Raw genomic sequence first — 27,575 nt, forward strand, 5'->3', positions numbered from 1 at the left:
GAAATTATTAAAAAAAGTTACAACAGGAATTATATATGCATATACATATGATATATTAATTACGGAATCACAGAATGCTTTGGATTGGAAGGGACCCTAAAGATCATCTAGTTCCAACCTCCCTGCCATGGGGGGGGGGGGGGGGGGGGGGGGGGGGGGATACACGACATACTTCCTACTAAATCAGGTTGCCCAAAGCCCCATCCAACCTGGTCTTGAACACCTCCAGGGACGGGGCATCCACAGCTTCTCTGGGTGACCTGTTCCAGAGTGCCTCACCACTCTCATCATCAAAAATTTCTTCCTTATACCCAATCTAAAACTACCCTTTAGGTTAAAAACTGTTGCTCTATCACTACAGACCCTAGTGAGAAGTCCTTCTCCATCTTTCTTATAAGCCCCCTTTATGTACTGAAAGGCTGCACTAAGCTTTTCTAGAGCCATTCCAACACAGCTCTGTTTGTAGCTGCAGACCCTAGTAGTAAAACATAATTTTAAGAAGCATCTTCAAAGTTTGCTCTAATTACTCCTCAGAGACTGCTTCCTAAATCTTTGTCAAAAAATGGAAAGCTAAGTTTTCATGAGTACAGTGAAGAAAGAACTACTCACTGTATTTAGGGGTCAATTTCTTTACTTAGTATAGACATGTTAGTAACAGTACTCACTTAAATTTGTAACACATATTTCTATCTCTACATAAAGAATAAGGTTTGCTAAATCACAGGCCCCTACAGAAAAACAACAATAAGATTATGAAATCAGTAAGATTTATAAAAGGAAGAATTTGAAAGAAAGAAAGTAAAACATTTTGAAGATACTTTTACATCACAGGCTCATACAATAATTGTGTTTTCATTTGTTTAGCATTTCTTTAGTATCACAAGTCTTTAAATCAGTAGACTTTCAGTAGACTTTGTAACTTACATATCTTTATCTAAAATATAATTACAAAGAAATGTATGTTGAATAGGCTATTTCCTTAGACTGTCTTTACATCTAACAAAGGTTCTAATACTATTACAACTGGGCTACAATAAAGTCATTTAACAAAAAAGCAACTTAGCAATCTAATTCACAAAGAAGCGTATGCAGAAAGGAAATACGTTCATATCATAAAAGCTACTACATCCTTTTTAAGGATTGTTTTTATGTTGTTCTTACTTTATACACACAATAAAACCTCACAAATATCTCCAGTACTCTTACAGTTATAATAAAACAGGATCCAGTAGCAGGTAACCTAGTGATTTGTTAAAAGTATTTTCATACCTCTTCACACCATTACTTTTACACCCATATTTCCCTCAATTTACTGAAAACAAGCTTTTGCTTCTATCAATTCTTTTTAAGTCCATTTTCCTTCTCTCCTCCTCAATCTGTCATCCTGAAGCAGAAACAGCTGTGGTGAAGCACGGATTTCTAAGGCAGTCACCTGGCCTAAGTTCAAGCATTTTAAAGAAGCAAGGAGGAAGCTAATGAATGTCACTTACTCCTAATTCAAAACCCTGATTAAAGGGTAAGAAAGGCGAAAGGAAAGAAAAAAAAAAAAAAAATCTCTGATACCTATCTGGAGGAAGAAAGATTACAAGAATTAAATAGGGAAAGCTCCTGTGATCTAGAGCCTAAAATAGGGTCAGTGTCAACTGTAGAACGACTGACTTCTCCTCCTTACCAAAACGTTTTGTTATCCTTATATTCCTGGTGCTACTTAGCAGCTGCTGCTTTGTTTAATCAATAAAGTGCATTACATTCCACTCATGGAATCATATCCTAAGTTTATATTCTGAAAATTTGCACCTTGGACTCAATGATATACCACTGTAGCTTTGTCAAGCAATCTGTGCCCCACTGCTTCTCAAACTTGATATTAAAAACAATTGCTATAGACTGTAAATGTCCAAAAAGACAAAGTGATTATATAAATGGGAATATTCACTCCAAATAACCTCTTAAAAAATGACCAGAGAAAAGGCATTAGAAATATCTGATCAGAATAAAATGTCAGCCATAAACAAGAGAAGGGAGGGGGGGAATAAAAGACTATGAGAGAGAAAGCTTCCTACGGAGAATATTGCTCTCAGTGTATTATATGTACTTAGTTCTTCATGCTTGTCTCTTACTTACTTTTAATCCCTTCATGAATGCACTGTGAATATCCATTCAGATACAAATTCCACTACTCTGAAGGTCTTTAAAAAAAAAGACACACACACACACACACAAAAAAAAGCCAACTACTCCTCACTGAAAACATTAGATAAGAGAAATGAAAATATCACCAATTACTGGGTAGGAATTGGAATTGTTTTATTAAGACATGCAATTATTTTGTTATTATCAATCATCAAAGTAAAAGGAAGCATACTAGATTACATCAGTGGTTCATGCAAAATTGGTATCCCCTCCAGATTAGTATCCTAATCTTTCCTTCCATATCCTTCCATTAATCCTTCCATATCTCAGTATTTTAAGGTATTCCTGAGTTGGAGGCTTTGTGCTTGTGCACACTTTGTTATGGGAATTCAACAAGGCTGCCTTAAAGTGTTTGTTTTGTTTTGTTTCCTCCATTCTTGAGCTTTTTGCACCTGAATCATGAATAAAGATGACTTAGCACTATCTAGGATGTTTTTGGAGGGCAGATACCTAATATGTAGTTGTGGCAGAAAAAGAAGACAGACCAACGTATAACAACCTTCCAATGTGACTGTTCCTTGACTCCAACTATGGTGAATATAATTGTTTTCCATATTGAAGTGTCTGTTCTCAAATGTTTCACACAATCACTTACCCTGAACACTTTACGTTGAAACAGATAAATACTATGTAGCATCTCAAGTGAAACTTAGAAAAGCATGCAAACATTATGTAAGAGAGGCTGTGGTAGCTTTTTTTTTTTTTTTTTTCTCTTTTCAAAGACTAGATGGACACAGAAAATATAGTTAGTAATACCACCAGAGTGTGATAATGTCAAAACCAAGATCACAGAATCACAGAATCACAGAATTTCTAGGTTGGAAGAGACCTCAAGATCATCAAGTCCAACCTCTGACCTAACACTAACAGTCCCCACTAAACCATATCCCTAAGTTCTACATCTAAACGTCTTTTGAAGACTTCCAGGGATGGTGACTCCACCACTTCCCTGGGCAGCCTGTTCCAATGCCTAACAACCCTTTCGGTAAAGAAGTTCTTCCTAAGATCCAGCCTAAAACACCCCTGGCTCAACTTAAGCCCATTCCCCCTCGTCCTGTCACCAGGCACGTGGGAGAACAGACCAACCCCCACCTCGCTACAGCCTCCCTTGAGGTACCTATAGAGAGCGATAAGGTCGCCCCTGAGCCTCCTCTTCTCCAGGCTGAACAAGCCCAGCTCCCTCAGCTGCTCCTCGTAGGACTTGTTCTCCAGGCCCCTCACCAGCTTCGTTGCCCTTCTCTGGACCCGCTCAAGCACCTCGATGTCCTTCTTGTAGCGAGGGGCCCAAAACTGAACACAGTACTCGAGGTGCGGCCTCACCAGAGCTGAGTACAGGGGGACAAGATATGTAAATCTATCTCCCATTTTTATCTACTCAATTGCTTTCCTTCTGATATTCTGCTGCTTTCCCCACAGCACTCAGAAGGAGCAGTCCACAGATGAAGATGGTGCAACGAAAATATAGCAGAGGCTGTAAATTGAGGCTGAACCATGGAAGGTGTTGAAGAATAAATCAAAGATACAAAAAATGCTGTAAACATAATATAGTTTATACTGTTATTTATTTTGCAGTTTAAATGTATTTCATGAAAAATATTTGCAATTATCTGTTGTGAACTGCAAAAAGTTGAGTTTGAAAAACATTTATTTCTAACAGTCAATTTGGGAGCAATGCTAATGTTGGCATAAAAACCAGGCACGTGGTACCAGGTCCACCGTGAGTTCATTAACATACCAGACTTCCAAATTATGGTTAGCCTTTTTTTCTGACTATTTCTACTTCCGTTCCTAACAGCACCTAAATGTGATGAAGACTGCACACAGCCTAAGGGTCAACATGGAAGCCTTATGGCTTTCTTCTGGCTAAACAAGAAACACCTAAAGTCAAGGCTAAACCTCAAAGACTTCAGTGTCAAAAGCAGAATCTATTATTTGCAGTAAAGACTATTTTTGACAACTAAATCATGAAAACCTGTACAGTTTCAGGAACTAAGGACATATAGTTTAAATCCGGTGTTTTTGTTGTTGTTGTTGTGTTTTTGTTTGTTTGTTGGTTGGTTGGTTTTTTCACAAATGGAATTTATATGTGATTTAGATTACGTTCTAAGTAACCATAAAGAAAACTGACAGTTGGAGTGAACCTTGTTTTTCTTCAAGATGCCATTCCAATACAAAAATTGCCCAGAGAACAATGTGAAAAAGTACAATAACGAAGGGGGGAAAAAAGGCAATAGGAAAAAGTGAATGAATGAAATGCAAACGAATAAACTGAGATGAACACAGGGAAAATAAGAAAACATCTGGAAAAAAAAAATGAAGAGAAAGGAGTAAGATGGGAGAACTGCAGAAACAACAAAATCAAATGGAAGACGGAGGAGATTAAATAGAAAATGTTTTGCGTTCAGATGGCTTTTCATACTATGTATGTAAACACAAAATATTAATAAAGCATAGTCTGTGTGAGACACTGTGTTTCATGTAACCTGGTGCTGATCACCTTTTGTTGGGTTTGCATTTAAATTCTCTACTTTAGGCATGAAGCCAAGACACTCTGACACCGAAGTAGTTGCCTGCATTTAAATGACTAAAGTAAGTGGCAGGGTTTCTTACAGAAGGCTTTTTATTCTTATAGGATAGAGGTAGGTGCTCCTGAACACTCCAAATGTTTTAGTGCACCTATGTTATTGATTGCATCTTGAATCTTGAAGGCCAATTCAGCGCTCCCGCATACTGAACATGAAGTGTGAAGTCATTGAAAATCAATATAGAGGACGCACTAAGCACAGAGGTTCTTCTGAAAAATGACTGACTCAGGGCTTCAGAGAACATTAGGTCTTCCTCTGAAACTTCTGCACAATAACTTAGTGATTCAAGCCCAGGAGAATACAAGTAGTGCACCCTGCAGTCTTGGAGACTTACCTCAGGAATTTGACTGTATGCTTGCTGTTTCCTAGATAATTGCACAAACTACTAGGAAGGAGACAAAACTTTAGCGGGGTAATTCTTTTTCACTTCCACTCAAGACAGGCTTACTGTGCAGAATGTTATGAAAGATTTATAACAGCAAACACAAAATGAGTTTGAAGAGTATAAATTGTAATAAGCAGGAAATGAGTGTTTTGTTCACAGCTGGTGAGCTTTGCCCTGAGCAGCAGAAAACCTTGGAGAAGGTATGACATACAAACACCTAGAGACTTATCTAGACAACACCAAGGTTGCAGGCATGCAGGCACCTACCTTTCACAACCAGGGACTACTTGTAAATAAGAGATTTATTTAGATATCTAGAGCTCTTTTTATAGAGCTGGACAAAATGGAATTTCTGATTATTGATTTCAGGCACCAGATGATGTTAAGCAGTGTTTTTGAGCATGCAGTCTGACTATCTGACTGGATACCTTGACTAGGAAACAAGCAGACTGATACCATGTCTAGGCGAATAGACATGCTACAACTTTGGCCTTCAGTGGCTACACTGATTTGCCAAAGTAGTTCTCAAAGTAGTTAAAATGCCAAAGAGTACCAGTGATTTTAGCCTTTGAATATACAATACTGGTTAGTTATCCAATATAATTTTAGCATATTTTTCCCTTGAGATTTATCTAATTTTCTTTCCCAAAGGTATCCTAATGCAACAGAGGCAGCAATATACCACTAAATTTAGCAGGAATCATTCAGTCTTTTCTGTATCACAGTGTTCCTGTGTGGCTTAAGTAACCTGGTATTTCAGTTAAAAATAGCATTTTTCCACATAATAAGGCTGTGCGCAGACAATGCTTTAAGGAGATGAAGAGGTATTCATGCCTGCAGAAATTATCCATAGCTCCCATATTATAACACAGCTTCTGTGAAAGTAATCATCTACAAGTATGGAGTCAGATCTTTAGACTGAAAGGGATTCATTGATTTCTACAGGACAATTGCATTCTTATATCCAGGTCCTTAAGAATGAAACTACCTATGAAATGAAAGACAGAACAAATTTAAAGAAGATAATGGCCATCAGTGGAAATGACCAAAAAAGTAAGTTTAGAGAGTGCCCAGGGAAAACAAAACCAACCAACCAACCAACCAAAAATACAAACATTTGAGCCAATGAGCAATGAAAAGAGTAGTTATTGAAAGCTAGTGACAGAGTCTGTTGTCTATAGTGTGAGGACTCCATTTGACAATGCTGTTTCCCAAAACAATGCATCCTGATGCAGAATGGATATGGATGAATATGGATGAATAGCAGCCCCAGTGTGCCTTCTAGTCTTCTGAGGGATAACAGAATAGGGGGAACGGGAGGAAACAATGATGTACTTGGGCAGATCACTACTTAGCTGGACAGGACCAAGAGATTAGATGGTAAATGACCTCTCAAAATAGTGTATTCTATGCTTACACTACTAAAAGCTACTTTTTAGTTCCTCTGTGCCCTTAGCAATATCCTGAAGCAAGACATGCCTGCTATCCTCCAAATGATAATTCGTCAAGAGCTAGTTACCTGGACATATAATCAAAATGTGTGAAATTTTGTGGTTCAGGTTGTTTTGTTGCCTGAAACAGGCTGATACTGTCCTGTTATCTACAGATGTCTTTGTAGGGACTTCAGTGCTAGATGCCATTTCTTGACTGTTCATTTTGCAGTGGACATTACCTATGACATATAAAAGCCTCTACACTCAAGGGGCATTTATTGCTTTAATTTGAAATTATTATTTTACAGTTTTTGTGGTGAAGCAAAATATATACGTGTGTATATATATCAGGCCCTTAAACAACAAAAGAAATTCAACCCCTTCCCTCAAATTACATATAGTACTTGACAGTGTTTAACAAACTTTTATATAGAAAGAAAAAACAAAATGTCATAAAAAATCTAGAACATCATAGTTTTGCAAACTGTAATATATACATGAAATGAATGACAGTTTGTTATGATCATATTATTAACACATTAAAAACTCTTTGTAACTGCTAAAGAGTAATTTAGAGGAATAGTGATCTGGGAAGAAAACCCAGAGATACACTTATGAGACATACTCTAACCTTGGGCAAACATTCAGTCTTCACTTTCTCAGGACTCACAGTGTAACAAAAACAGCACTCTATTTCCTGAAAGATCCAGGGAAAGATTGTGTTGAACTACATTAATTACTTCCCCCAAATAATAATAAATTTACATTTTTATGAGCTTTCATCTAACATAAATACTGTAAGATGTATGTATGATCAAAAAGAAAGGATATGCATGCCTGTTCCAAAATTAGTTAGCCTTAGAAGGATGTAGCTAGTGATTAACTCTACAAATGAGTTATTAATAGACAAACCCTAAACCAATATTTTGATATGACAAATGAAGAACATTACCAACCATACAACATCACCATTTTGAGTTCCCAGCTCAGTGGTAACCAAATGTAGTGGTTATCATGTATTTACTAGAGTAAAATGAGTATGTCTGAACACATCATCATCTTGTAATTATTATCTGCACGTATCATATTTGCCTGTTAATGAGCTTTTTCTTATACAGTTAAGTGGTTGATTCTCCTTAGCAAATCATCCCCAACAACAATCGCCATTATAAAAGTAGTACAGCTTTGCAGAGGTAGCAAACTGAAGAAAAAGTCTTCTCAGTTGCTGATGAGCCCAGTTAAAGATGAAGTTCTCCAAGCACATTACTCCAGCATAGACTCAAGACAGTTTAACATTACATCTAACAGGGTAGGACCACGGACTCCACTGGAAAGGGTGCTAGCACTCTCTCTCCCTCTCTTCTGTTTTCATTCCCCATGCTTACCAAGGCCTATCCATGTCCTTTCACTACTTCTCTTGCACTGGATCACGGCACTGCATTGTAACAATTAAGCTGATCTGACACAAAGATAGCTCACAAAACCAAACAAAATTCCTAGATAGTAACTTTTCCAGTGGGTCATCATTCCGAACTAACTGCCTAATACTTTTGTCACTAAAGGTACATGAGGCAGAAGAGCTGCCCTAATACTCCTGTCACAAGAGGCGTGTTATAACTTCCATACCAGAGAGGCACACGAGAACTACCTCAGAAAGATGCAAACTGCCATACCAGAACTGCCCTAAATACCACAAGAGATTGTCTTAGATTGTGCTTTTGTAAGTATTTTTGTAAGTATTTTTGACAAACTTTAAGATTTTAGTAACTAAAAATAATTAAAAAAAAAAAAAAAAGCTAAAATTGTACTAATTTCTTTTAAATTTAATTTATCTGTGTCTAAATAGAACATGCCCATTTACTCACTCAAAAACTCAGCTCTCACCAATAATTTGGAACACTCAGCCAACTTGCAGTACTCACTCTTTAAGTGAGAGATATAAAAGTATGAAAAGATAGATCAGGAGGCTTACCACCTTAGAAAATAAATGTTGCTTTGTATCAAGTAGTGCCATAACTGCACAAGGTAGACCTTTAAGAAAAATAATTGGCAAAACCTTTTCCTTAATCCAAGTACACAAGACCACTAGAGGACTTTGAATCTCTGATGACAGAGTTTCAGATAGCATAGACCAGAACTAGTCAACTTCTGAGAAAGGGAGAATACTCAAAACAGCTAGGGGAGCAACATAAAGGCAACATAAAAGCAAAACAAAGGCTAACTTCTCCAGCTGTGTACCTTCAAGGCAAATTCATGGTTTCAGTCCAGCAACTGTCTGACACTTTCAGCAAACACTGCATTGTACCCCTCCAAGTGCCTACAGGAAAATTCTTTCCCTGTGGGACCACCTTTAAAGGCTGAATTTTGGATCTATTGCTTGCTCTTCTGAAAAGTTTCCAAGTCTGCACTTCTCTTTCAGGCTCTCTTCTTGCTTATATACTACAATTCCAGAAAATAATCTGAATTGAGCATCCTCAGTTGTGCTGGGGGAAAACAGATCCTCTTCCTCTGCAAGAGGTTTCAGTCTGACATGGAATACAGCCCCCACTTGAAAGCAAACAGGCAAGCATTTAAAAGAATGCCGAAAGCCCCACTCAGTAAATAGCTAAAACGACATAATAGATACACCATCCTCAAGCCCTGTAAAATCTTCTGTTACAAGCTAGCTGAAACAATGAAAAGTTAGTTTTCCTACCTGTGACTGTGAAGGAGTGCATTGAAAGCCAATCCATCAGACCAGCTACTGGTGAAATTGATAACATTGACCTGTGGGTAATTACGAGTCGATTGACGGACCCAGCTCAGCAGAATCTTTTCACTGTTTGTCTGCTGCAGTCCAGCCATGATGTTTTTCATTACATCTTTGACCTGCAGAAAGAGCCAGAATTTCATCAGTGATTGAACTTATTCAGTAAAAGCTGAATCTTTTATTGACTCACAAAACCTTCAGTTACCCACATTTAAGCATTAAAGAAAAACTTCCCAGGTAACTGCAGAACATACTTGGTGTCAGCATAATGACACCAGTCAAGTCTGAATGCTTAAAAAAAAACCTGACACTGACTTGTTGGCTGCCACTGCCAATACATTTGGTACATTCATCACTGTGCCACATGAAGTGTTCCATGAATGAGCAGAGAAGGCACATATGCCTACACTACTTAAGGGAACAGAGTGCATGTGAAGTAAGTATTTCTCTTTCTGTTTTTCTTTGTTCTGGAAATACATTCTTAGTTAACATCACACATTAGAGCAAAAATTGATAAAGCGATGAAAAGCATTTTTCTCCCATTGATGGCTGAAGTAAGTACAAAGGTGAAAAAAATTGTGATCAGTGCACAGCAGATTATTTTTTGACTTAAATGTGGAAACAATACTTACATGCGTGAACTTGGATGAAAAATGAATTTCCTTGCATTTATTACAGGAACATTATATACGTTCCATTTTTTGATTTTTGTTTCATGAATAGTTAATATTCCTCCTTCATCAGAGAATGATCACCTATCTATGGCTATAACTTTACAGAGAGCACTTAATTCTGAGGGTTTATAAAATATTTCCCTGGAGTTTGACATAGTGTGGTTGCTTATATATTTCTTAGCGATTTCTTTACTAGTGAAAAACTTCCAGTAAGAAGTCCACAATTTATTCTTCTGTAAAGTAATCCCTTTGAAATCACTGTGCCCTCCATATATCCTATAAAGCTTAGCAGCTCTTTTAAAAGATTCTCTAAGATAAGATTTAACTATAAATTTGCTTAGCGTTGTTGTCGCTTATTCAGTTATCCAATATTTCTTTATAATTCTTCACTTGAATTACTCAGCAAACAATATTAGAGAATAACATGTAGTGCAAAAACTACTTTCTGACAAGGATGGACCCCTCTGAAATTCTAAAAACTGTAAGATAACATGCAGAAGTGACAATTGTAAAGCATAATCAACAATGAAAAAAAAAATTACTAAGATACTGTAGGAATATAGAAGATACCACTTCACTGTCTAGGCAAGTCTGGTAAGTTGCTTGTTTGACAGTAATTACTTCAATCATTTGAATAAATTATTGAATGAAGATAAGGATTACTAAAAAAAAGTCTTGTTTTTACACCTCAAATTCATACTATCCAAAGGGCATTAGTGCCTTCAATTTTACTTTTGAGACCTATGTATAAAGTTAACCGTATATGATCTAACTTTCTGAGATAGGAGGAGAAACTGATCCTCTCTGAAATTCTTGGGACACATTCCCAAGACTTTCAAGACTTTGACTAAGATACATTCCTTAGACTTTGATCTAAGATTGTAATTTGCACCAATGAAAATGAATATCAAATACTGTCACATAAGAATAACAGTATTCTGTAATTTCCTCTATTTCTATACTAGTAGACAGATAGTAAAAAGTTTGGTAAATTTATTAAATACAGTATTTAGTTTTGCTTTATATGCCTGTGTGGGTATCCTTCATTTCTGGTTAATATTTTCAATGTCTTCATTATTGAGACCTGACAAAAATATATTTACAGAATTCAACTCCTGTATTTCCAAACAAAAAAATTTGCTACTGTGAAAATATAAAACTTTGTTTTTCATGAATCCAGGTGCTAAAAAGAAAAGTTTGCAGAGCAGCATCTACTGTACCAAATTTAACAACATGAAACCCCAGAAAATATTGAAATTAAGGTAATGGAGATATGTCCATGCCACAGTTCTATTGTCCAGTTTGGATTTGTATCATGTCCTTGTGTTTACGAATACTGGTTTACCTGCATATTATAAGAAAACTGTAACATTTGAAAAATACAACATACAAAGGGTAGCTGAATGTATGCAGAAACAAGAAAAAAAGTTCATAACAAAGAAAAAATCCTGCATCTGCATTGAAATTAATATACCAGAAGTTAGCAACAAACTATGAATGCTGTGAAAGAATTAATAGGGCAGAACAATAAAACAATGTCCTGTCAAGAAGGCAATCCTTTGGAATAATACAAGCAAACAGTTTTCCTTTTGATATAAAGAGAAGCACATGAAAGTTTGGCATATATTTATACTTCTTAGTAAATTAATAGGAAATAGCTTCAATCTCTTGTTGAGTTTTATGTTCGCACAATGGATTAAGATTTACTCAAATTTTCCTGCATTTCTCTGCAGACGACCACTAAATTTATTTATTTAGTTATTTGTTTGTTTTTATCTCCTGAGGAATTACAGGCATTCAAAATAACAGAATAAAGAGGCCTTCTTCTGCCCCTCTGGTCCCCTCGGCTATCATCCCTCAGGCTGGCAACAGCATGGCGCACTACTGCCCTGAAGCAAGCTCAGTGGCGGAGCCCTAGCTGACACTGAGGTTAGAAGGAATCTCTTTACAGGTTTCTCAGTTAAGATGTGCTCTTCAGAAAGAGCAGTACTTTGAGATGTGTTCCTGTCAGCCTGAAGAGCTTTTGGACAGACTCCACCCAGATATAAAATGCCTCAGCATCCAGGCTCAGAAATGACAGCCATTTCAAAGCACCTGGTAGGCTCTGCCTCTTGCTGGCATTTGACCTCCAATATTCATTCCTTTGTTAACTCTCCTTTCTAATGCCACATATTCTGGCAGGAAACAAAGCTTTAAGGCACGGGAAGCTCCAGCTTGCAGAGAACATAAATACTTGCTCTTCCTGGGGGCTGGAACTATGCTATGGCAATAAGAATCAGTTTTGAATAGAAGAGGGAAAAGGGCAGCACAGACATGGGTAGCATCCAACATGTTCAAGTGCACAAATGAAAGCTATGAACAAAACAGGCGTGCTCCACTCTTGTCATCATACAGTCAAAAGCACGATGCCTGGAGCACAGGGGCAGGCTGGGAACCCAGCCCCCAGGGTAGGACCAGCTGCCTACCGCAAGCTGGAACTGGATGGAGCCAGCCCCTGCTATTTTGTCCCCAGAGGGGGGCCTCCTCTAGCCCCTGTCTCCAGCTCTAGGGAACTCACAGCAGAGAAAAGCTGGGCACCAGCTTTTGGGGATGTCTGAAAATGAAGGAAAGGCATGGGATGATGGACAGAATGGTAGCCACAGGGAGGCATGATCCAGGGACCTGTAGTCTGGGGAATATAACAAGACATTAGCAGCTAAAAACCCTTTAACTTTAGGTGGCAAGGAGGGAATCTGGTGCCAGTGGGAAACGGAGGCTGAAACCAGAACATCCGTGCCTGGCCTACTTCCCCAAGGGGACTTCTGATTTGCCCTCTGCTCTGCTGGGAAGCCCTTGAGTCTGTGTGTGCATACAAGGCAGCTCCCAGCGCAGCACCATCTCTGGCTTGCACTGTATCGCTTTCACCTGCAAAATAAATACTCAGATGTGTGGCATTTTGTAAGAATGGCACTTGGATTCAGTATACCAGCCCCTACAGGACAGGGAGGGAAGCCGGAGAAAATCTGAAAAAGTTACTCATGAAATGAAGACATTTTCTTATTTCTCAGTCAAATAGGGGCCTGGCATCTCCCTGGCAGAACGACTTAGTATTTTTTACCTGCTATATTTCAGGTATTCTGACTGAATGGATTACTTTTTTATAGCCAGAATCCCCTCAACTCCTTCAAAGCACATCTTCAAGAGCTCTTTAAAGAGCATTTTCATAGATGTTCAAGGCACCCATCAAAGTAAGGGATGTTCTTTGCTCATTGGTTCAAGGTAGTGTGACAGGACTGTTCAGTTTTAATAAGGCACTGTTGGAATGCATTTCTCTGGAGTATTTGCCTCATGCATATGCCTATTATTTTGCCTTTTTTTCAGGATTTTGGTTGTGAATTTCACAAAAAATATTTGTCAGGTTTGTGTTTTTTTTCATCCTCTTCATGAAAATAGGTTTGCTCTTAAAAATGTTGACGTTGCAATATAGAATCTTTTTTTCTACTCTTAAGAGAGAGATTCTTTGTCAAGCATAGCAACTGAGAAATTAATGGTTTTGTTTTGTTTTTGTTTAAATGTTAGTTGAGCAGTGAGGCTGGGATCACAGAACTGTGAGAAAGAGGGCAGCAATTTCAAAGAAATAGAAACCATAATAGATTCAGTACCACAAAGAGCTTAGGCAGCAGGTGCCCAACTCAGAACTATGGTTCAATTTGAGAGAAACTTTTAATAATAATCTGAAAAACAGACTAGATAAGAAAGGACGTAATCACCACAGGGGATACAGAAAGCCACAAGATCTCTACTGAACAGAAATGAGAATGGTGAGAATGAGACAAGTCTTCTCTGCTGCAGTGCCTCCACAACTGCCTCTTGTCAATGGGATTGCTGACAACCAATCTGAATAGCACTGCCGCATTGTTCCTTTCATGCACGTTTCTTCCACCACCTCTCACTCCCAATCTCTCTCTCTCTTTTACATTTTACACAATGAGACTGACATTTTTGTAAGAGGCGGTCTTGTTGTCTCATATAATTGCAGTTCTATCCTAACGTAGTCCTGGCTGCAGGCTGTAAAACTGGAAAAAGCTTTTTGCCTGTTCATCTGCAGAACGATTCTTTAAATATCCACACAACTTGTATCAGTTTTTTGCATGCAGGCAGATATACTTCATCTGGGTGACCCTTCTCAGGTTCTTAGAATCAGAAAGTGAATGGATTTGCAAAAGCAGCACTGCACCATCAAGCTTATACTACACCAATAGCATACATAAAATCAACAAGCCTGTGAATTTTTTTTTGGCCTTCAGAGAGTACAAGTACATACAGCAGACTTGATATCAAATCATAGGGAACAAGATGTTTTACTCAACTGTAAATAACTGGCAGAAAACTTTGGTGGCCCTGAGTCTGTAATTTAATCTTTAACAACAGCTTGTCATATTTGTAGCTGCTTAGTGCCATGAACAATCTGTGACAGGGAAAATGGTGCCAAGAAGAAGGAGCAACCTTTTCTTAAGTAACTTATAGCCTTGTTTCTCCAGAAGCAATGTGAAGGTATAATGCAGTGCCAATCTATAAACAGGGCAGAACAATCATGACCATATTCTAGGTCACGCAAATCACTTCAAAACTTGAAAGAAAAATTGGAAAAGAACAAAGATTTTCTTCACAGTGCTGAAAACAAGCAGATTCACTTTGAAATGTTCCAGTCTTTTGAGGGAAAAAAGCAGCAAACCAACATCTCCTGAGTTTTGTTTAAAAAGAGAAAAACCTATGTACAAATCTGGTTTTATATGATTTTTAATTAATCATTATTCAACAACAACAGGATTATTATATAATAATAATAGTCTTCTTGCAAAACATGGCTTTAGCTACTCTTTAGAATAGAAATTGAAATTGAATTCTGTCCATATTAGAAATCTATTTATTAAAAAAAAAAAAGTCCAGAACATGCAGGTCTATTCCCTTCAGTAATCCATAAATAGATTAACATGAAACACTTAAAGTATAAAATGAACATGGTCTGAATCAGTACAAATTTGCAAGGAAGTGTCACATTATTAATCTCTGCCTTGTTAATATGGTCGCTTGACTTCTTATACATGGGTTGTTCAGCTGATGTCATGGGTACCATTGTAGCTGCCATCACAGTTATCACTAGGCTCATTATCAAGCTTGAAATGAAATAGCTATGTACTGCAAGCAAGTGCATGTACTCTTAAGTGCATATGCCTGTCATGAAAAACTGCATCAGACCATCCCAGAAAACACGTGTCTTTTGTGTATGTCGCGAGTATGCCTTTGGGGAATGCTAGGGAAAAAAATAAAAAAATGATAAAAATGGAAGAACACAGCTAAAACTAAAGCATATCTTTAACACTTTGCTTCAGGAAAAAAAAAAAAATAATAAAAAAAATAAAAAGAATAAATCTGTCCTGGTTTTGGCTGGGATAGAGTTAATTTTCTTCGTGGAGGCTTATATGATGCTGTATTTTGGATTTTTGCTTAAATTGTGATAGGTTACAGAAGTTCTCAGTTGTTTCAGAGCAGCACTTACACAGAGCCAAGTATTTTTCTGCTTCTCATGCTGCCCTGCCAGTGAGGAGGCTGGGGTTACATAAGGAGCTGGGAGGGGACACTGCCAGGACAGCTGACCCAGACTGACCACAAAGGCATAGTCCATACCATGTGACATCATGTTCAGCAATAAAAGCTGGGGGAAAGATGGAAATAAATGGGGATGTTCAGAGTGATGGCATTTGTCTTCACAATGAACTGTCATGTGTGATGAGCCCTGCTTTCCTGGATGTGGCTGAACACCTGCCTACTGATGGGAAGTAGTGAATGCACTGCTTTGCTTGCACGCAAAAAGCGCACGGCTTTTGCTTTACCTATTAAACTGTCTTTATCTCAACCCATGAGATCTTGCACTTTTCCCTTTCCTATTCTCTCTCCCATCCCACCTGGGGACAGTGAGCGAGCAGTGAGCGTGGCACTTAGCTGCCTGCTAGGGTTAAACCACAACAAAATCATAATATGAATTTGAACATGACTACACATTTCCGTCCATAATTCATATAAATTAAAGCACAGTGATTCAAAGATAATTGGTAGAAGTTGCACAGCTAGGTTTCATATTCCATCTGCTCTTAGTAAGTAATTTAGAACAGTGTTAAGCAATTAAACTGAGAATACTGGGATGTGAGACAAGAGATAGAAGTGATTTAACAATTTGCAGCTTTTCTCTGTTGCTTTCACTAAAACATATCCTGTAAAATTAGAAAGGAATTGTTCTCTATTTCAGTGAATTATGCACACGTGATTTTTGATAGGAGTGTTTAGTTTTTAAAATAAAGTACTTTAGGTTCTGTTCCCACCATCTTTTCTTGCAATGCTAAGAAAAACTTTTAGACGTTTGCTTGGGGATCTGAACCAGCTCGAACAGACAGACTCTTAGTTCAGACTTATACAAACACCCAGACTCAAAGCATCTAGATGCTATTTTTTTTATTGAATTTGTATTTACTACTTAAATTTTGTTTACTTAAGTATCCACATCTAGCATGTTGGTTTTTACAAGATATATACTATAATCCCTCCTTTCTCTCTAAAGAGAAAATAAGCTAAATGAGCCATAGCTGCTTCAATTAATTGTTAGAATAGCAGCATTTTAGTGTTTTAAATATAATTCTAGGAATATGATTATTTAATTAAAACGTAAGTCACATTCCAAGTTTCTAAAAGGAAAAGTGACTATGAAAGCTATATATCCACATCAGGTTTGTCTGTTCATTTCTCTTACAATAGCTATTATACATTCTCTTGCAATGTCTGGCTGTGAAATTACAGTCTAAACAGCTGTTGCTAATGTTCTAAAACCTACTTTATCTTCTTAAGATTCTTAATATCCTAGATAATATGTAAACAGACTGTCATAAAACTTGCTGATTTAGGACCTTATATTGCTTACAATGTCAGCATTTACTTTGTAGGTTGTGGCTGGGTAATGGAAAAAAGGTGAGCGGAAAAAAACAATTTCACGGAGAGCATGCAGCAGTGCCACTCACCTGCCAGTGGAGAATTATATTCCAGATTAAACCAAGGGTCAGCTTATGATTTCCATCCACAATGTCTGAGCTCCCAATATTTACAAGATCAACCTATTAAATAAAATTATTTGAAGTAGATTAATAACAAGCATAAAAAGTTGGTGGCATTTTAATGCATTTGGTATTTAACTTTTTTTGGGGGGTGAGGGAGATGTATGGCCAGGCTAGGATAAAAATATAATTTTTCTTCTGTTTAGTAAACATCTAGCTCATGTTTTATGAGTGGTACAGTTAAGGTGTAGGCAAAAAGCAAGCAATGATGTGGAGTTCCACTTACTCCAGATACAACATGTTGTGAAAACATACAATTAAATGAATAGTTAACAATCATTTTATAACCATTATATTAAGGTTCTATAAATGCAAATCACAAAACTAAAGGATGACACAGAAAAGCTCCTGCATTATGCTCCACACTACCTTGCATAACACACTTTGCTGAAAGCAACACACATATCTTGACTTTGTAAGAACCTATAGAACAAAGATACTATTGTACATATTTAGATTAAAATAGAACTTATTTTTCCTTTTTTAAATTCTACGATGCAGAAAGCAAGGCAGGATGTATTTTGGAGTACAGAGAAACCCATGACTGTGATCTAAACGTCTTTTTCCATATTAGTTAGTTTAGCAATGTTGTTTTCCATAATTATATTATGCATTTGTAACTGGATAATGCACCAGCATTTGTCACCCTGGAATATTCTTTCCTCCATGTGTGAAATGATCCTTAAACCTCCCCCACTTTTTATGCTATCTAAGAATGCCAAATACAGAGCTGTGAGTGCAAGACAATACAAGACCCACACTTCTGCGTGGAAACTACGATTCTGGAATTTGTATCCTCGCTGTTTATCATAGTCAGAACTAGTATTTATCATAGTCAGAACTATTATTTGTATGTCATTCCTTTACAAACCATAGTCTGCATATCTCTATTGCACATCTGAAGATATTTGAAGTTACATCTGTATGATGAATGAAGGTTTTGCACACCCAAAAAAAGCCTTTTCTGTTTTAAAATTTCAGTACATTCATGAATAGGTCATTTTACCAACCACATATGAAGCAGGTATTTTGTCAAAAAGTCTAAAACTTGCCTTTAAAACTTGTGTGTGTGTGTGCATGTGGTGGTTTTGTTTGTTTGTTTTTACTAAAAGAATACATGACTTGCTATTCATTCTAGTCAACAGTGTTTTGGAACACTTCTCAAGTGGAACTTGGACTCCATATCCTACATAACCAACCACAGTCTATATAGCAAGTGATCCTACATGTTCTACAGGCAGTAGATAGTTTCTCTGTCTGTTTCTGGAAATGGAAGCCTGGTTACAAAGAGACTACATCCATTTTACTGAAACAGAGGAACACTTCCCAGTCTGCTTCAACTTTGTCTGAGTTCATATGAGAGCAATCCCCTGCCCAAATACTACCACCTTTCCACAGGAGAAGGAAAAAAAAAAATCTGTAAAATGGATCGATTGGAAGAGGCAGCATTTTCTAATCCAGATGACTGCACAACCTCAGAGCTACAATGGCAAACACCACCACTAGTCACAGGCTTTAAATTGCCTTAGAAACATTGATTTTGTATTCCTGAAGTCCCTCAGAAAACACTCTTGAGATGATTTCGAAGGTTGAGGAAACGATTTCAGAGGCAGATCTTTTAGCTTTATAGTGAGCTGATCAACAATATTGTGCACACCTTACAATATCTTCAATATGTTAATACAATGGCCACTGAATGGCCCCTATTTAAAATAATGTTTTTTCTTCTATATTATTCAATCAGAATGTGCTCTATTTTCATTTGAAAGGGATTATTCTGGAAACTGAATGAAAAGCACATTAATTGATTTAGCTAATATTTAGTGAGTAAATACTTTTCAAAGCATTTACTATGAAATTTTGTAACCATACAAAATGTATTCAATAAAACCTCTTTTGCATTCTGAGAAATAATGTATCACTGATTTTTTCAACAATGTCAAATACTGCACATTGTGAAGAATTAAAAGCTTTGCCTTCTATTTATTTACATAAAATTCTCTTTAAAAAATCAAGCTGGAGGTCTTTGTGCCAGCCTTAAAAGGTCACTTTCATTTATGCACAAATCTTTATATGGATAAGCATTACCTTAGTTTTATAAAATCGATGACTTTATTCAGCAGCTGAACTCAAGCATGTTTAGTGACCTACTGCAGCTATCGAGAAATCCAATATCATATGCAGCACAGAATACATTATCACTGTTCCATCACATCTTACTGTTAAGTTTAAACGGATGTTACAGTTTATTTGAATTTATTCTTGAGAAGGAGATATAGTATAATTAGCTGGCTGCTGTAAATGCACGCAGAAGTTATGGGTCCATTCGAATGCTAGCATAAGGAAGATATTTACTCTAAAATGATGCATAAGATTCTGGCCTGAAACGTCAATCTTGACAAAGCAGAATGTAAAGTGGTTTTGATGTGAGTCATTTCCTTAATGTTATTAATCCTAAAGAATAGACATCAATGAAAATTTAGCAAAAATATTTCTTGTAGAAAAAAAAGAAAAAGTTTTTTATACTTCGTAACTGTCAGGGCTTTGTGAGTTGATTTTTTTTTTCTTCTTGTCATTAACCTTTTAAAATGTAAACACCATGCATTACCATAAAATTGTGCATCTTGATCAGTCTTCAAATAGCATTCATTACGGATATATTATTCAAACACTTGCTGGTAGCGGATTGTACATTTTGAAATACATTCCATCCTGGTGCCGAACCTCTAAGTATGCAAGTCATACTAACAAAACTGCCTTGACTCGAGCAATTGGATACTGTAGTTGAGAGTTTGACCCCGCACTTAGAAAGCATCAAGCATGCTGTTCTGACCCTGGCCAACTGATTACTTACGTTATTTCTCCGCAAAACCTGCAGTGCTTTGTTGACATTGTTCAGAGCATGAACTCTTGTGGAGCCCTTTTCTTTTGCCTGCAAATAAAATAAAATAAATTGACTGCTCAGGATCAGAAATTAGAATACACTATATATAATCTGAATTTTATATTACACTCATAGTTTCACATTTCATAAGTGTATGACAATATCAATGAGGGTATTATAATACACTGTGCATTTGCACCTTCCTGATACGAAGTAAAGGCACCTATAAAACAAACTGGATCCACAGCTGGAAGCCAGTTTTGTATCTTGACATTTTTCAGTGAATGAATCATTGAAATATATATGAAATCAGACTGTTTAGATTATGATTGGTCTTCTGCTCCATAGCACAATTCAGGAATGTTACTATGACAACCAAACAGACAAGTATCAGATTGTTTAATATGTATTTACAAGTATAACCTCTCTGGACTTTGATTCTCAAACTCTCAGCCTGTTTCATTACTCTTTTATGAGAAAGTTTCAAAGAAAGATCCCAAGCTTACAAAGCCCAAGCAGGAACACAAGAGAGGATATTCATATGTCACTGTGTCTGGCGTGTTTTGAATTTCCAGGTTTACAAGAGCAAGCTGTTCTGTCTTTTTAGAAGTGTGTAACTCCAACATATATAGACAATGCATATGAAGTTTAGCAAAATATTCTAATTGTACACATTACATTCTGTTCTGTTTGATACACGTCTGATAGATAGAATACTTATAGAATTGCAGCTAAAGCCCCAAATATCTAAATGAACTCTGTCTCAGCCTTTTTTCACTTCACCATGCTTACAAATATGCACACAACAAAGTCAAGCATTTTCATTTTACAGACAAACCCAGCAAAGGATTCCTGTCTAATAAAGGGTACAGCTGTAGTGTTTCCTCAATTTCAAAGGAAAATTGAAGATGTTCAGACTCCTAAACAATATTGTTTCCATAGGCCTTTATTAATGGGGGAAATTAATTGATAACATGCAACTACATTGTGTCTTCAATATGCAGTAATAATGTTAATGCATACATACAAGTTTCTGTCCTGTAAGACATTCCAAGAGCTCCAGAAGTCTTCGTCCATCTCGAAAATCATGAAAAAGATCTTCAATGTGACGTCTTCCAAACTGAAATCAGAACAATGGCTTCATTTAGTTCAAAGCAAAACCAAGAAAGAATCATCATAACTAAAATATGGAATTCCAACCAGAAAGCTGTAAAAGCCACTGACATGCAAACTGGTTTATTCTGTTTGTGTAAAAACAGTGTGCAAATCCAATTAAATAATGAAGATAAGAAGTATGGCACAAAGTAAAGGAAGAACATATCTTACAACTAAACTCAGGATTCTTTCACATACATCCATTTTTAATAGAGTTCTACTGAGTAAGACAGATTGGTGTCTCAGGTACTTTCCTTAAAGTAAGGAATGTATCCTTCATTCCCTCTTAAAATTAAACTATTGATATCATAGGCTCTATACGAGCCAGCAGTGTGCCCTCGCAGCCAAGAGGCAAATCACATTTTGCAGTGCATTAAGCACAGCATAGCCAGCTGGCCAAAAGATGTGATTCTCCCACTGCATTTAGCATTGTTGCAGCCTCACCTGGCATACTGTGTGCAGTTCTGGACTTCACAATATAAAAGAACATTAAGGTATTTGAAAGTGTCCAGAGGAGGGCAACAAAGCTGATAACGGGGTTGGAAGGCATTTCCTGAGAGAGGAGGCTCAGGACACTTGTGTTATCTAGAAGAGGCCAAGAAGTGACCCCATTGCTCTCCACAACTTCCTCAGGAGGGGAAGCAGAGAGGGAGGCACCATTCTCTGTTCCCCAGATGCTGAAGACAGAATGTTTGGGAATGACACAGAGCTGTACCATGGGAGGTTAAGGCTGAACATCTGGAAAAAAAATATTTACCATCAGGGTGGTGAAGCACTGGAACAGGCTGCCTAAAGAGGTGGCTGATGCCTGTGCCTGTCAGTGATCAAGAGGAATCTGGATAATGCCCTCAATAATATGTTTTAACTTTAGGTAAGCCCTGAAGCAGTCAGGCAGTTGGGCTTGATGGTCTTTGAAGATCCCTTTCAACTCAACTATTCTTTTTCTGTTCCAGTCTATTTGTGAAAGAGTGTTGCAGATCCAGTAACTTGCATACACCATTATGCAAACAATTAAGTCAGAACTAAATATTAATGAAGCTCAAACACAAGCTGGTCTTGTCAATTAAGGGGCACTTCAGGAGAAAAATATGAAAAATAATATGCCAAAACCCTGAAACATGTACCAAGCTGTATGTGCCTAATTGTCTCTGTTTCACATGGCAGAAACAAACTTGGAATTGCATGAGAAAAGATAAGTCATAGGCTTATTCTATTCTGTTCTGTTCTTCATTCTCAGATCTGTTAGATCTGAGGATCTAACAAATATATCTACGTTGATAGGACATACTTGCAATTGTACTGAACCAGGGCTTTATTACTGACTAAAACACATTTCAAATTTTCTACATAGCATCAGTTAAAGAAGAAAAGAGATACATGAGATTTTCCCCTATGTGATAATGGTAAAAGATTATTCACTCCCTTTGTCATTAAGCCAAGCTTGTGAGCTGGTATTTTGGCGAATACATTAAATTGTAAGAATATAGAAGCATAATTTTGTATAGTTCAGTCACTGTGTAACTTTATGTGTACCTATAAATTTTCACATATTTTTGTATGCATGACAGCTATGGAGAACCACAATAAAAAATATTGATTATTTTGTAGAGTGTCAAGCAGATTTACATGGCCATGTTATTTTTAATTTGTGAAGTTTCACAGATGCTTTGATTGATTGGAAAGGAAGCTTCCGTATTTTAATTTGATAGAATTGACACCATACAGAACCACACTTCATATTTTCCACTGTTACCACAAAGCAATGTACAATTGGCGATCCATATTACACAGAAAACATTGCCTTTCCTGTTAGCAGAGTTGTTCTTATACTCACTGTAACACTCATTAGCGCTAGCTGGTGGTTTTGTAAGAAATGTATTATTTTGTCGGAAAATATCAATTCCCTCAGAAAGTTTCTTAAACAGAGAATAGAATTAAGGACACTCTCCGATACTAGATACATTTTTTTTTTCCTCAGTCAATATTTATACATACAGCACAAACCATCGGCTACACTGGCATAACTCTTTCCCTTTTTCTCTCACTGTTACTGCTGTTCTGAGGTAGTAGCTCCTTTCAATCCTTTCATTTCTTGGTAACATCTCGTTTCTGCTTCATGGAACAAACAAATCCAAAATATCAAATATTTTCTACAGCAGTGGGGATCCTGGTTTTCTAGCACAGCTTTCACACCCTGCTCTACTCATTCGAAGAGTTGATTTCTACTTAATACATGCGCTGCCATTTGACCACCTAAAATATTTGAAATCTAGTACTGTATAAATTCACATATGCTTTACTAGCCTTGCTTGACCTTTTGAATTCTATCTGTTTAACTAATAAGACTCAGCATTTGCTATGATAAACAGCTTTTGTAAAATGTTTTCAATTATATGCCATTATACAAGTCAAGTCAGGCATAGTATTCCTGAAGTTATATAATGCTTTCTCTATAGAACACAAATTTTAAATGTCTGACATTTGACTAAATTGGAGAGACTTTACTTTGTGTCCTAATCTTGCAGAATAGAAGTTGTTTTTGCGGAGGGGAAGCACAAGATGTATGCACTTCTAAGGGAACATTTTAACATTCTTTAGAAAGTTTGAGTGATCAATAGACCATTCTGTAACACTCTGGAAGAGTCATGCCTATAACGTTACTGAATCATTCTGGGAATATGAGCACAATGACATTTTGGTAACAGAATATAATTATATTGCTTTGTATCATGAGGGAAAAATAGAACTAGCCTTCATAACCGCTGTGTGTCTGTCTGTCTTCCATTTTGTAGCATTTAGGCTACCCATAAAGTTTAGGTTGAAATCCATTCAGGACAGCTGAAAATTCTACTTGACAAAATAATGTTATGTTTGGTTGTATTTTTTGTTTTATTGTTTAGTTTTGTTTTGTTTTTGTTTGGTTTGTTTTTGGTTTTTGTTTTTGTTTTTTTTTTTTTGTAAAGCTTTCAAAAAGGAAATAAAGACATAGCATAGTATCAGCTACAGCAGGACATTTTTAATACAAATGTATTACAAGTAAACCTTAATACAAAAGTTACAATTGATTTTTGAGGGTCATGGAGGTACACCTTCTATTAAACAGCAACTAAAAATACCTTAAGATGCCCTATGCTGCTGCCACACATCTTACCCTTACCCTAAAGAAGGCTGCTATTTTTCTGGCAATGCAGTAATTAAGTCTTCTTTCTCAATAGATTGAATGTCTTCAATGGATCGACATTGCAGTAAGTCTTCAGAAACAAAAGGCTCAAAGATGCATCAAATTTTGTGTTTTCAAGGTCATTGAAAAGTGTATTTTAAGTTGTATGTAACTTCACAAACAAACATAGCAAGCCATAGGTCTTTATATATGCCATGGCTTGTCGAAACAAGTGCCTAGTCTTGTATTATAAATTCCTGAAAATAGCCTTGTTTAAAGCATTTTTTTATTTTTATTTTTTTAAGGTTGTGACTTATAGCTACCACCCTTTACCTACAGAGGAATGAAAATATTCAGAAAATCTCCTGTGCTGTGTTCATGCACATTGATTTGTAACTCTCCCTGTATTAGAAACATATCTAAAATGCTTTTTTTTTCTTAATGAACAAAACTGTTGTATGGTGAAATGCTGAATCATACTTAGTTTCCCCTCCTAGAAACATCAGTGATAGAAGAGATGGGGGAAAGGAGAGAGAAAGCAGGACAGAGGAAGATCTGTAGCTACTGCACATAGGGTACAAGGAGACCTTTTTCAGTGTGGTACTCATTTTCCCAGGAGCTTGACTGGCAGCAATTTGAAACTAGAGATGATTGCATGGTTTAAATCAATATATAAATGGTCTATAACATTAGTTGTGTAGATCAGTAAATTACTTATCATCTCTCTCTTCTGTACTTGCATATTTCAGGGAGACCAACAATCAATGGAGAGACTTGAGGGTTTGGAGGTAGGAGTGAAAAGAACAATGAGAAACAAGAAACAGAGTAAAGAAAAAGAGGGAATAACTGTAAAACTGTTTTAAAACTGTTTTGTTGTTTGTTTGTTTTTTGTTGTTTGTCTAAGTGGAAAAAATAGTAAAGTCTTTCCAGAAGTAAGACTAACAAACAAAAAAAATCTAAGAGGAGTTTATTAGACTCTTTATGGCTAAGACTCTAGGGTTTTAAAAACACAGCCATGTTTTACGTATTATTTAACCTACTACCTTTGTGTTAAATAAAGGTCAAAACAGACGATTCTCTTGGTTTAGCTGATATGGCTGGTTGGCAGCAATTGCTGATCTTTACATAATATAAGGCGACCTGAATGAAATTCAAGGGATTTATTTTAAAAGAAAATCACAAAAAATGTGTTAGAGAAGCGAAGATAAGATTCCTGTTTTATTACGGATGAAATCAAAGTTCCAACTTCAATAAAGACAGGGGAGAGTTCTGATTAGAATTCTCAATATACATTTGTTGCATCTCATGAAGCAAAAAACTGTTACCGTGGCAAACTAAACAAGCCTTAACCATGGAATTACAGGGTAAGGTACAATTAAAGTCTCAGGAAAACATGGCCACTTGCAGCAGTGTCTTCCCCCAGATCTTATAAGGGAATGAATTGTACTCCATGCACATGTACATAGTCTAGAATGCTCTCAGGCTTAAATAATACAGAAAATGTACTAGTTATTTTCCAAACTCAGACAGCAACTGAACCAATCCAAATAATATTATTGAAAAAGGCAAAAGCAAAAGGAAAAGAGATAAACAAGAAAATCAGGAAACAGACTGCAATCATCAATACATAAATATAGCTGAAAACTTTTGGTTGTGAATGTATTTAGAAATCTTAAAACATCAAGTTCCATCCCATTCATCTCACTGCTATCTAATTTCATTGTCACATTATTGTGGCAATGTATTCTTGTGTTCTTCTTTCCAAAGACGGAACACTATCGGGTCTCATTCTCCCCACATAAATTTAGCAAATAAATATAATAAAAATGATTTAATCAGCTTATTCATCACATGCATTATAGAAGAAGCTAATATTACAGGAATTATTACATGAGAATATGGTATTCCATGAAAAGCTCTCTGTTCAGAGTTACATGCAAGCTAGTAATTGTGAAAAGAATACCAAGTAATTGAAAAATATCTTGCCCAGAGAGGGTACAAAGACATCTGTTCATGAACATTGTCTCTCTTATTACTCAGTGCTCAAAAAATATAAATTGAAGCTCCAAAAATTCTGAGATTTGTTTAAACTATCAGCGGACATTATTTTTTAGACAAAATTAGCATAGACAAATTCTATACCAAGGGAAAATAGAGGAAAAGGAAGGGGAATAGGAAAGAAAAAAGGATAGGAAGGGAAGGGGAAGAAAGGAAAGGGGAAAGAAGAGATGTGAAGGGGACTAAAAACAAGTCCTAACTTTAATTTTCTCTCACAAGCTGTAAGGGTAGAAATGTATTTTTACTTTCTGAGAGTCTCAAACACTCAAAATTTCAAGCAATGAGTACATAATAACAACTCCAGCAAAATACATTGTAAGAAGATTGTAATACGGCTAATATTTAAGGTTCTTTAACATGCTTTTTGTGTGTTGTTTTTTTTTTTTTTTTTTTTTCTTGTTTTTTTCTTGTTTTATCAAAATAACATATTAGGTATACTTTTTTTTTTTTTTTTTTTTTTTTTTTTTTTTTTTTTTTTTAAATTACAGAGGGTTAAAACTTGGCTGAGGAAGAGATCTTAGACTTTCCATTTTCCTCTTCAGACAAGTATGCATTTAGATTACACTTTTCATATGAGGACAGACTAGACTGTAAGAGTATTATTACATAATACAATTTGGAAGCTATCGCTTGTGCATTTGACAGTATTACTGACTTATTGTTGTTTCATCTGGAAAATTTAGCAACAGAAAGTATCTACAAATAAGAGATCAAAGGTGAATAACTTAAAGTAGAAAATGACACTGTAAAGACAGAGAATTCAAAGTTTGGCATGACAATAGAAAATGTAAGGATATATTAGGCTTTAGCAGGAAAAACAGGGTTACCATAAAAATAGTGAATGCAGAAGTCCTTCAGACTCCCGGGACAGTTAAATAACTGAGACCTTAGCTTGTGACATTATCTCTGCCTCTGGGAGGGGCAAGAAAACCAGGCAGCAGTGGCTGGAAGGTGCTGCAGCACACTCCAGCTGTGCCCCAGCATGCTGGGCTGCAGAAGAAAAGAGCCAGAGGTGGCCTGCAGTTTGGCTGTGACCTCAGGGTGCTGATTACTACAAAAATGAGAAGATGAGATGTTAGCCAAAAAGGCAGAAGGACATAGGCCACAAGTCTTCAAATAACTTTTTAAGTGCTTCTCTCAAGTTCAGTTTGTAAACC

At 36.6% G+C, this 27,575-nt stretch overlaps 1 protein-coding gene across 9 annotated transcripts in view; it reads right to left on the minus strand.

Annotated features, from left to right (window-relative positions):
• The window catches only part of DMD (dystrophin), a 1,234,381-nt gene that overhangs the window by 844,334 nt on the left and 362,472 nt on the right, over positions 1–27,575 (minus strand). For all 9 annotated transcript variants that reach the window (XM_084305928.1, XM_084305932.1, XM_084305933.1 and 6 more), the window contains exons 3-6: positions 21,073–21,165; positions 20,016–20,093; positions 17,069–17,161; positions 9,292–9,464 (exon numbers count right to left, since the gene is read on the minus strand). In XM_084305928.1, coding sequence (XP_084162054.1) covers positions 9,292–9,464; positions 17,069–17,161; positions 20,016–20,093; positions 21,073–21,165 — 437 coding nt within the window. The remainder of the gene's footprint in view (positions 1–9,291; positions 9,465–17,068; positions 17,162–20,015; positions 20,094–21,072; positions 21,166–27,575) is intronic.

This window comes from Netta rufina, assembly GCF_964035555.1.
Source record: "Netta rufina genome assembly, chromosome: 1".
NCBI lineage: Eukaryota > Metazoa > Chordata > Aves > Anseriformes > Anatidae > Netta > Netta rufina.